The following is a 12305-nucleotide window of genomic DNA, read 5'->3' as shown; positions in this document are numbered from 1 at the left end:
GGCAATGGCAACCCACTCCAGCACTCTTGCGTGGAGAATCCCAGGGACGGCAGAGCCTAGTGGCTGCCGTCTATGGGTTCGCACAGAGTTGGACACGACTGAAGTGACTTAGCAGCAATACTGTATAACTGCATAGCATGTTATAAGTTCATGTTAATACATTAATATAGAGGTAGTTAACAAAAAAGACAATTCTGTACAAAAGTGCCAATTGGTTATAGTTATAATATCAGGAGACATGAATCTTCAAATTTTCTAGACATAATTCTATCATACAATAAATCTTCCCAGCAAAGTTACCTTTTTATGTGTATCAAATATTTCTGGAATTTTTACCTTGATAAGGATGTAATGTATTACTATCACTGCCTTATTGCATACCATCATATGAACATATGTCAGCATAAGTAGTGAAACAATAGCTAAATGAAAAAGAAACCTCATTATATTTTACATAGGAAAATCATTCTCATAGTAATATTTTTCATGTCTGATTATGGAAAATATAAAAGAAAAATCTGAGAAACTGTATGCATAAACTTAACTGTAGTTTTGATTTGCATAAAGCTCTATAGTATTCAAATAAATAGGTCTATGAACGGACTGTAGGCTGCCAGACTGCTCCGTTCATGGGATTTTCCAGGCAAGAATACTGGAGTGGGTTACCATTTCCTCCTCCATGGGATCTTCCCAGCCCAGGAATTGAACCTGCATCTCTTACATCCCCTGCATTAGCAGGTGGGTTCTTTACAACTAGTGCCACCTGGGAAGCCCCATGAATCTAAAGAGAAGTAAAAAAAAATATTTTGCATTGAAATGTTTGCCAAATCTGTGCAATTTTCTAGCCTCTCTAAAAAAGATATAAAGAAAAATGGAGCCTGTTCTTGTGGGCTATAGGCTTATGTAAAAGTTGGATAAAGTACTGGTGATGCAGAGGTTAAAGCATCTGCCTGCAATGTGGGAGACCTGGGTTCGATCCCTGGGTCGGGAAGATCCCCTGGAGAAGGAAATGGCAACCCACTCCAGTATTCTTGCCTGGAGAATCCCATGGATAGAGGAGCTTGGTGGGCTACCGTCCATGAGTCGGACATGACTGAGCGACTTCACTTTCTTTCTTTATACCTATTTGATATAATTAGAAAATAATTTTAACTTTTATGACCCAGTTTTACTTTATGATAAATTTTTATAAAGAAGAAGAGAAATAATTATTGCTAATTGTGTTTGTCAGATAAAATTTTATGGAGATCAGAGCTTGAACTGACTTTTAAAGAGCTGCAATAAGTTGATGGGCAGATTCTGCTAATAGCAAGAGAGCACGATATTTCTTTAAGTTTAATATTTCACCAAGAACACATTAATCCATATATCTATAATAAATGGTGATGTCATTTATTGAACACTTTTCATGACACAGAAAATGTCAGTATTGTAAGTTCCAGACACTTCAGAATTAAAATAAAATCTATCCACTCTTTGAACTTCAGTAGATGCACAGAATTATTGTTCAAAATGAGAAATCTGATATAAGAGAAAATGGAAAACAGCAACAACAACAAAAAAAAGTGAGCAAGTCCAATTTTATTCCTAGAGTTCATACCTTGGATTATATATATTTGTTAGCTAATAAACTGAGTTAAAAGGCTAATTTAAGAAATCCCAATTAAGACCTCCTCTCTAAATTTTCTTTACATTTGTGTAAGTATGTGTGACAGCATCCAATAGTTTAGAGAAGAAAGTTAGAATAGAAAGAATACAAGGAAAGTGCAAACAAGTGGGAAAATGATGAAAACAAATATTGATTCATTTTAGAAGAAACAATTGAAAATGTCTCTAAGAAGCAGTACCTTTGTTATTTATGAATCAAAATAGAAAAATGTGTAAATTGTTTCATTAAAAGATCTGACTTTGAAAAAATAAGGGGTAGAGAAAGATTCTGAGCTTTAAATTTTACTTCTAATTGTTTTGAGTTTGATTTTATTTTTCAATAAAACCTGATAAATTTTATTCCAACCGTTATCATTATTATTTTATTTTTCCTTAATTTGTCAGAAGTTAACTATGGGAAACCAAACATCAGTGATAGAGTTCATCCTTCTTGGACTGACAAGTGATGCCAAGCTTCAAGTTGTGTTTTTCCCTTTTCTGCTGTTAACGTATGTCTTAAGTATCATGGGAAACTTGACAATCATCATTCTGACCCTACTGGACCATCGCCTTCAGACGCCTATGTATTTCTTTCTCCGGAATTTCTCTGTTTTGGAAGTTTCTTTTACTTCTGTCTTTGTTCCCAAAATGTTAGTCAGTATTGGAACTGGAGACAAGACTATCTCCTTTGCTGGTTGTTTCACTCAGTACTTTTTTGCCATCCTTTTGGGAGCAACCGAATTTTACCTTTTAGCTGCCATGTCCTTTGATCGCTATGTTGCCATTTGCAAACCGCTACATTACACAACTCTAATGAGCAGAAGACTCTGCATTCAACTTGTCCTATGTTCCTGGTTCTCTGGCTTTTTAGTTGTCATTGTGCCCCATGTAATGACTCTCCAGCTGCCTTTCTGCGCCTCCAACATCATCAATCATTATTGCTGTGACTATACGGTACTGTTGCATTTATCCTGTTCAGACACACGTTTCATAGAAGTGATTGAGTTTGTCCTTGCTGCCATTACTCTCATCTTCACCTTGATGCTGGTGATTCTTTCCTATACGTACATTATCAGGACCATTCTGAGAATCCCGTCTGCTCAACAAAGAAAAAAAGCTTTCTCTACATGCTCTTCTCACATGATTGTGGTCTCACTTTCTTATGGAAGCTGTATCTTCATGTATATAAATCCCTCTGTGGAGGATGCCGCAACTTTTAATAAGGGAGTGGCTGTTTTAAATACCTCAGTTGCCCCTCTTTTGAACCCTTTCATCTATACACTAAGGAACAAGCAAGTGAAAACAGCTTTCAGACATTTGGTCAGTAAGATGATAACCTTTTCAAGAAAGTAAAACCATCTGAGTTTCATTATTATAAAATAAATGTTTGGAAGACCATAGACATACATTATCTGAATTTAAAAATATTTTCTATGTTGTTAATATTCCTATTCAAACACGGAAACAGTATAACTACTTGTTTAATTAAGCCTATTTTATCATCTCTTTTTGTTCTTAAAACTTAAAACATGTGTGTATGTGTATGTGCATGAGTTCTCTAATGCTTGCATTATTTTTTCTTCATCTGTATTTCACTCAAAAGAAAGAAGATTTGACAAAAGTCAAATTGGGAATATGATTTCTAATAGTTTGCTTTTTACATTGAATTTTTTCTTGTTTTGTCCGTTACCACTGGAGTGGGGTAGTCATCAATCTCTATACTTAAACCTGAATTATACTTACATTAAAGAAATTTATATTAGCTTGTTGACAATAGTGTAATCAATATATTAGTGAACTGATATAAAGTTGGTTATTTTCAAATTATTCAGATATAAACTTAGTCTTTCTACAATAATTTTTTAATGAGAACCTAAGCATTACTCAGTAATTGAGGTAAAACATTTCTGAAGAAGAGAAAATAAGCATATGTTTGTTTTAGCATTGATGGGGAAATGCTTAATGAGGATTTGTACACAAACTCTTTGAATAAACCCGTGATAGAGGTAGAAGGATATTTCAAATTTAAGCTAATTAGAAATGTCTTTATAGCAAATTTCATATAATTTAGTGTCCTGCATAGTTATTGTTCCGGTTCTCATTTACAAGAATGTAAACTATGTTAACATTGTCTATGATATCAATGATTTTATAGTCTTAATTCATACTCTTTCTAAATTGCATGTGCTGCTGCTGCTGCTAAGTCGCTTCAGTCATGTCCCACTCTGTGTGACCCCATAGACGGCAGCCCACCAGGCTCCCCTGTCCCTGGGATTCTCCAGGCAAGAACACGGAGTGGGTTGCCATTTCCTTCTCCAATGCATGAAAGTGAAAAGTGAAAGTGAAGTCTCTCAGTCCTGTCTGACTCTTAGTGACCCCATGGACTGCAGCCTACCAGGCTCCTCCATCCATGGGATTTTCCAGACAAGAGTACTGGAGTGGGGTGCTATTGCCTTTTCCATCTAAATTGCATACTAAACTATACATCTTGATAATCTGATATCCTTAGGCAAAGTCTCTACAAGTAAAAACTGACATTTTCTGATCATTTCTTGACCATGTTAACTTTTCAGAATGCATGGACCAGATTCATAGCATGAGTAATTTTGAAATTTAAAGAAACTCCAGATACTTCTATTATAACCCCTTGAATATACAGGTGAAAAAAATTGAGTCTGAGAAATATTAACAAATTTTACTAAAGTACATAGTTACTGAGTGCCAATTTTGTACTCTTGAATTCCTTGTTTATCCATTTAATAAAGATGAATCTACCCAGTAGGAGAGATCCTAAAAAAGGGTGTTGGGGAATGATGATGGAGAAAAATGATTGAAAATGTAGAATTTGTCAGTTTTTATACACTTTGTCATGATTACATCAAAAGGCCTAAATACCAAACACACAATTGATGTTAACAAGTGAGTTAGCTTGTTTTTTCATTAGTTATTTAGATCAACAGGTAATTGACTCATTAGTTGACTCACTTGTTTTAAACATCATCAGCAGTACATTAATCATAGTCATTCAGTATGTTTGCTTACCTTGTGGTGGTTGCTTGTTTTCAGAAATATATATAATGATGTGTAGCTAAACTTAGGTTGACAGAGATAAATTCTTTTACACCATGCAAATACAGACATAGATGCAAAATTTAAATAGACAATTCAGAAACTCAGCCTGGATTTTTTTTTTTCTGGAAGAAAATTGGTAACTAAAAAAAATTGCACAAAACATGAATTAGCATAGCAATATATCAACCTGAAATCTCTTTGAACCAAAGATTCTTAGTCTAAAAACCAGGAATATAAATGATATTCAAAATTATATGCATATAAAATTCAGGAAAAAATATAAGGATACTCATTAGAGGTTTAATGTTTAGTATATCATGTTTGCTTCTTCATGGATCACAGCTTGTCATGACAAAGGGGCTTGCATAACTCAATGAAGCTACGAGCCATGCCATGCAGAACATCCAAGACAGATGGGTCATAATGAAGGGTTCTGACAAAACATGGTCCACTGGAGGAGGGAATGGCAAGCTACTCTGGTATCCTTGCCATGAGAATGCCATAAACAGTATGAAAAGGCAAAAATACGTGACACCAGAAAATGAGCCCCCTAGTTGTAAGGTGTCCTGGTGGAAAAAAGTGGAGGGCAATTACTTATAGCTCCAGAAAGAATGAAGTGGTTGGGCCAAAGCAGAAATGACACTCAGTTGTGGATGTGCCTGGCGGTGAAAGTATTGTCCAATGCTGTAAAGAACGATGTTGCAGGGAACCTGAAATGTTAGGTCCATGAATCAAGGTAAATTAGATGTGGTCAAGCAGGAGACGGTAAGACTGAACATTGACATCTTAGGAATCAGTAAACTAAAATACACTGGTCATAGAAAATGCCCTTTTTCAATAATTCAAGATGGACATCACCAAATAGTCAGTAATGAAATCAGATTGATTATATTTCTGTTCAGTCAAAGATGGATAAGCTCTATGTAAGTGCAAGTTGCTCAGTCATATCCGACTCTTTAGGATCCCCTCGACTATACAGTCCATGAAATTCTGCAGGCCAGAATATTGGAGAAGCTCTATACAGACAGCAAAAACAAGACCTGGAGCTGACTGTGGCTCAGATCATCAACTCCTTGTATCAAAATTCAGGCTTAAAATAAAGTGGGGAAAACCACTAGACCAGTCAGGTATGACCTAAATCAAGTCCCTTACTATTATACAGTGGAAGTGACAATTCAAGGGATTAGATCTAATAGAGTGCAGAAAAACAATGGATGGAGGTGCATAACATTGTACAGGAGGCAGTGATCAAAACCATCCCAAACGAAAAGAAATGCAAGAAGGCAAAATGGTTGTCTGAGGATGCCTTACAAATAGCTGAGAAAAAAAAAAAAGAAGCAAAAGACAAAGGAGAGAGGAAAAGATATACCCAACTGAATGCAGAGTTCCAAAGAATAGCAAGGAGACATAAGAAAGCCTTCTTAAGTGAACAATGAAAAGAAATAGAGGAAAACAATAGAATGGGAAAGACTAGAGATCTCGTCAAGAAAATACAATATTGTAAAGTAATTAGCCCCCAATTAAAATAAATAAATTTATAATAAAAAAATAAAGTGGGGAAAAAAAAGAAAATTGGAAATACCAAGGAAACATTTTGTGCAAAGATAGGCACAATAAAGGACAGAAACAGTATGGACCTAACAAAAGCAGAAGAGATTAAGAAGAGGTGGCAAAACCCTAAAGACTCCACCAGAAAATTACTAGAGCTAATCAATGAATATAGTAAAGTTGCAGGATATAAAATCAACACACAGAAATCCCTTGCATTCCTATACACTAATAATGAGAAAGTAGAAAAAGAAATTAAGGAAACAATTCCATTCACCATTGCAACGAAAAGAATAAAATACTTAGGAATATATCTACCTGAAGAAACTAAAGACCTATATATAGAAAACTATAAAACACTGATGAAAGAAATCAAAGAGGACACTAATAGATGGAGAAATATACCATGTTCATGGATCGGAAGAATCAATATAGTGAAAATGAGTATACTACCCAAAGCAATTTACAAATTCAATGCAATCCCTATCAAGCTACCAGCCACATTTTTCACAGAACTAGAACAAATAATTTCACGATTTGTATGGAAATACAAAAAACCTCGAATAGCCAAAGCAATCTTGAGAAAGAAGAATGGAACTGGAGGAATCAACTTGCCTGACTTCAGGCTCTACTACAAAGCCACAGTCATCAAGACAGTATGGTACTGGCACAAAGACAGACATATAGATCAATGGAACAAAATAGAAAGCCCAGAGATAAATCCACACACATATGGACACCTTATCTTTGACAAAGGAGGCAAGAATATACAATGGAGTAAAGACAATCTCTTTAACAAGTGGTGCTGGGAAAACTGGTCAACCACTTGTAAAAGAATGAAACTAGATCACTTTCTAACACCGCACACAAAAATAAACTCAAAATGGATTAAAGATCTAAATGTAAGATCAGAAACTATAAAACTCCTAGAAGAGAACATAGGCAAAACACTCTCAGACATAAATCACAGCAGGATCCTCTATGATCCACCTCCCAGAATTCTGCAAATAAAAGCAAAAATAAACAAATGGGATCTAATTAAAATTAAAAGCATCTGCACAACAAAGGAAAATATAAGCAAGGTGAAAAGACAGCCTTCTGAATGGGAGAAAATAATAGCAAATGAAGCAACTGACAAACAACTCATCTCAAAAATATACAAGCAACTTATGCAGCTCAATTCCAGAAAAATAAACGACCCAAGCAAAAAATGGGCCAAAGAACTAAATAGACATTTCTCCAAAGAAGACATACGGATGGCTAACAAACACATGAAAAGATGCTCAACATCACTCATTATTAGAGAAATGCAAATCAAAACCACAATGAGGTACCACTTCACACCAGTCAGAATGGCTGTGATCCAAAAATCTGCAAGCAATAAATGCTGGAGAGGGTGTGGGAAAAGGGAACCCTCCTACACTGTTGGTGGGAATGCAAACTAGTACAGCCACTATGGAGAACAGTGTGGAGATGCCTTAAAAAATTGCAAATAGAACTACCTTATGACCCAGCAATCCCACTTCTGGGCATACACACCGAGGAAACCAGAATGGAAAGAGACACATGTACCCCAATGTTCATCGCAGCACTGTTGATAATAGCCAGGACATGGAAACAACCTAGATGTCCATCAGCAGATGAATGGATAAGAAAGCTGTGGTACATATACACAATGGAGTATTACTCAGCCGTTAAAAAGAATTCATTTGAATCAGTTCTGATGAGATGGATGAAACTGGAGCCGATTATACAGAGTGAAGTAAGCCAGAAAGAAAAACACCAATACAGTATACTAACACATATATATGGAATTTAGAAAGATGGCAATGACGACCCTGTATGCAAGACAGGGAAAGAGACACAGATGTGTATAACAGACCTTTGGACTCAGAGGGAGAGGGAGAGGGTGGGATGATTTGGGAGAATGACATTCTAACATGTATACTATCATGTAAGAATTGAATCACCAGTCTATGTCTGACGCAGGACGCAGGATGCTTGGGGCTGGTGCATGGGGATGACCCAGGGAGATGTTATGGGGAGGGAGGTGGGAGGGGGGTTCATGTTTGGGAACGCATGTAAGAATTAAAGATATTAAAATTAAAAAAAAAAGAATTAAATCACCTTGAATATATATCAAATGTGGATTGTTACAAAAGCTGCAGTTTATATGTAACAGGGGACTTAATTATTTAAATATTAAAAATGCATGTGTTGTTATAAAAAAAAAAGAGGTGGGAAGAATACACAGAAGAACTGTACAAAAAATCTCTTAATGACTCAGATAACCACAATAGTGTGGTCTCTCACCTAAAGCCAGACATCCTGGAGTGCAAAGTCAAGTGGGCCTTAAGAAGTAGTACTGCTAATAAAGCTACTGAAGGTGTTGGAATTCCAGCAGAGCTATTTAAAATCCTAAAAGATGATGCTGTTAAAGTGCTGCACTCAATACATAAGCAAATTCAGAAAACCCAGCAGTAGCCACAGGACTGGGAAAGGTAAATCTTCATCTCAGTTCCCAAGAAGAGCAGTACTACAGAATGTTAAAACTACTGGACAATGCACTCACTTCCCATGCTAGTAAGGTTATGCTCAAAATCCTTCAAGTTAAGCTTCAGCAGTACTTGAATCAAGAATTTCCAGATGTACAAGCTCAGTTTAGAAAAGGCAAAGGAACCAGAGATCAAATTGCCAACATTCAGTGGGTCATAGCAAAAGCAACAAAATTCCAGAAAAACATTTACTTCTGTTTCAGTGACTGTGCTAAAGCCTTTGACTGCATGAATCATAACAAACTGTGGAAAACTCTTAAAGATACAAAAATAAGAGATCATCTTTCCTGTCTCCTGAGAAACCTGTATGCAGGTCAAGAAGCAAGAGTTAGAACCTTATATGGAACAGCTGATTGGTTCAAAATTGAGAAAGGAGTATGACAAGGCTTTATATTGTTACCCTCTTTATTTAACTTATATGGTGAGAACAACATGAGAAATGTCAGACTGGATGAGTTCCAAGCTGGAATCAAGGTTACTGGAAGAAATATCCACAACCTCAGACGAGCAGATGATGCCTCTCTAATGGAAGAAAGTGGAGAGGAACTAGAGAGCCTCTTGATGAGAGTGAAAGAGGAGAATAAAAAAGCTGGCTTAAAACTCAGTGTTAAAAAACTAAGATCATGACATCCAGTCCCATCACTTCACAGCAAATAGAAGGGGGAAAGGCGAAAGAAGTGACAGATTTCCTCTTATTGGGCTCTAAAGTCATTGTGGACAGTGACTGCAGCCATGAAATTAGAAGACAATTGCTTTTTGGAAGGATAGCTATGAAAAACCTAGATAGAGTATTAAAAAGCAAAGACATCACTTTGCCAACAAAGGTCCATATATAGTCAAGGCTATGGTCTTTTCAGTAGTCAGATACGAATGTGAGAGTTGGACCAGGAAGAAAGCGAAGTGCCAAAGAATTGATGCTTTCAAACTATGGTGCTAAAGAAGACTCTTGAGAATTCCTTGGACAGAAGGGATATCAAACCAGTCAGTCCTAAAGGAAATCAACCCTGAATATTCATTGGAAGGACTGATGCTGTAGCTGAAGTCCCAATACTTTGGCCACCTTATGGGAAGAGCCAATTCATTGGGAAAGACCCTGATGCTGGGATATTTTGAGGGCAGGAGGAGAAGGGGGCAACAGAGGATGAGATGATTGGATAACTCAATGGACATGAGTTTGAGCAAACTCCAGGACACAGTGAAGGACAGGGAATCCTGGCGTGCTGCAATCTGTGGGGTTGCAAAGATATGACTTGATTGGATATGACTTGGAGATTGAACAATAACAACAACAAAAGTGAAACATTCAATTAAGAAGTCAATAAAAGAGGATTTTAGCATCCCACAACCAGTAATATTTTATCAGTTGACAAATATTTAAAATCTTTGCCTGTAAAATAGCAGCATGTGTTAGTCACTCTGCTGCTGCTGCTATGAAAGCGGACACGCTTCATTCGTGTCCGACTCCGTGTGACCCCATAGATGGCAGCCCACCAGGCTCCCCTGTCCCTGGGATCCTCCAGGCAAGAGTACTGCAGTGGGTTGCCATTTCCTTCTCATTCAGTTATGTCCAACTCTTTGGGACCCCATGTACTGTAGCCCACCAGTCTTCCCTGTCCATGGAATTCTCCAGGGAAGAATACTAGAGTGTGTTGCCATTCCTTCTGCAGGAGATCTTCCTGACCCAGTGATCAAAACTGAGTCTCTGCTTTGCAGGCAGATTCTGTGATATTATCTGTCTGTCTGTGCTTAGCTGTTCAGTCATGTCTGACTCTTTACAACCTCCTGGACTGTAGCCTGCCAGACTCCTCTGTCCATGGAATTTTCCAGGCAAGAATACTGGAGTAGGTTGCCATTTCCTACTTCAGGGGATCTTGCTGACCTAGGGATAGAACCTGCATCTCTCATGTCTCCTGCCTTGGCAAGCAGGTTCTTTACAACTGCACCAGGTGGGAATGGAATATTACTCAGTCATGTAATAGAACAAAACCTTTCCATTTGTGACAACGTGGATGAACCTAGAGGGTATTATGCTATGTTAAATAAATCAAACAGAGAAAAATGTATACGATTTTACTTATATTTTAAATCCTTAAAATAATGAGAAAATGTAACTAAACATAAAGAATCATAGATATAAGTTGCTGGAGGAGAAGGGATGGAAGGAGCTCATTAATAAAATTAAAAGTGATCAGAATTTGAGAGCCTTAGGCTTTACTTGTATTTTATTGTCTCAGCATATATCTAGCTAGCTAGATAGATAGAAAAAGTTAGTTGCTTAGAGGTGTCTGACATTGGCCACCCATGGACTGTAGCTTGCCAGGCTCTTCTGTCTATGGAATTCTCCAGGCAAGAATACTGGAGTGGGTAGACATTCCCTCCTCCAGGGAATCTTCCTGACTCAGGGATCAAATTCGGGTCTCCTGCATTGCAGGCAGATTCTTTACCATCTTAGCCACCAAGGATATATATAACTTCCTTGGTGTTGCAGCAGTAAACAATTTGCCTGCCAACTCAGGAGACACAAGAGATGCAAATTTGATCCCTGGGTCAGAAAAATCCCCTGGAGAAGGAAATGGCAACCCACTCCAATATTCTTCCATGGAAAATCACATGGACAGTGAAGCCTGGCGGGCTACATAGAGTCTGTGGTGTCACAAAGAGTCAGACATTACTGAGCACATATGCATATACATGTATATGTATGTGTGTATATAAATGTGTTTGTGTGTGTGTGTGTGCTGTGCCTCGTCTCAGTCGTGTCTGACTCTTTGCAACCCCATGGACTGTAGCTGGCCTGGCTCCTCTGTCCATGGGGATTCTCCAGGCGAGAATACTGGAGTGGGCTGCCCTCCTCCAGGGGATCTTCCCAACCCAGGGATCGATCCCAGGTCTCCTGCATTGCAGCTGAACCACCAGGGAAGCCATATATATATATGGTGCTAATGGTAAGGAACCTGCCTGCCAGTGAGGAGACAAAAGAGGTGCAGGTTCGATCCCTGGATCAGGAAGATCCCCTGGAGGAGGGCATGGCAACCCACTCCAGTATTCTTGCCTGTAGAATCCCGTGGACCAAGAAGCCTGGTGGGCTAGAGTCCATAGGGTCACAAAGAGTTGAACATGACTGAAGCAACTTAAAAGCAGCAGCAACATATGCGTATGCAGCTAGAACAACTTAGCTGGTACTAAATAAAGTTCTGTGCTTTCAAGATTTTTGAAAGCTAGATAATGCTTTAGGATCACTTTTTGATAATGGGGAAAATACCTAAATTATCAGGAAAAAAAAGTAATAATTTGTTTGAATAACCATTTCTTCATTTATGAACCAAACAATTTTAAGATCCAGTAAATTCTATAAATTGTACAGGAACATGTAAAATTGTCCAATCAATTATATATTACATGTTTCTTCCCACCTATATTTTATTCTGCTTCGTTAGATAGTATTTTTCAAATGTACTTTATCCTAAATATTGAGTTACTATA

The 12305-nt window shown here is 37.5% G+C and overlaps 1 protein-coding gene across 1 annotated transcript; it reads left to right on the top strand.

The window, feature by feature from the left end:
• The first annotated feature begins 2061 nt into the window (after window positions 1-2061).
• On the top strand, window positions 2062-3000 carry LOC138438294 (olfactory receptor 2AP1-like). The gene has a single exon (XM_069586465.1). The coding sequence runs from the start codon at window positions 2062-2064 to the stop codon at window positions 2998-3000; it is 939 nt and encodes a 312-aa protein (XP_069442566.1).
• The last annotated feature ends 9305 nt before the right edge of the window (window positions 3001-12305 follow it).

The sequence above is a fragment of the Ovis canadensis genome, chromosome 3 (genome assembly GCF_042477335.2).
Source record: "Ovis canadensis isolate MfBH-ARS-UI-01 breed Bighorn chromosome 3, ARS-UI_OviCan_v2, whole genome shotgun sequence".
In the NCBI taxonomy this organism is placed as follows: Eukaryota; Metazoa; Chordata; class Mammalia; order Artiodactyla; family Bovidae; genus Ovis; species Ovis canadensis.
Note: the sequence above shows the minus strand (reverse complement) of the source record. Positions and strands in the feature narration are given on the sequence as shown.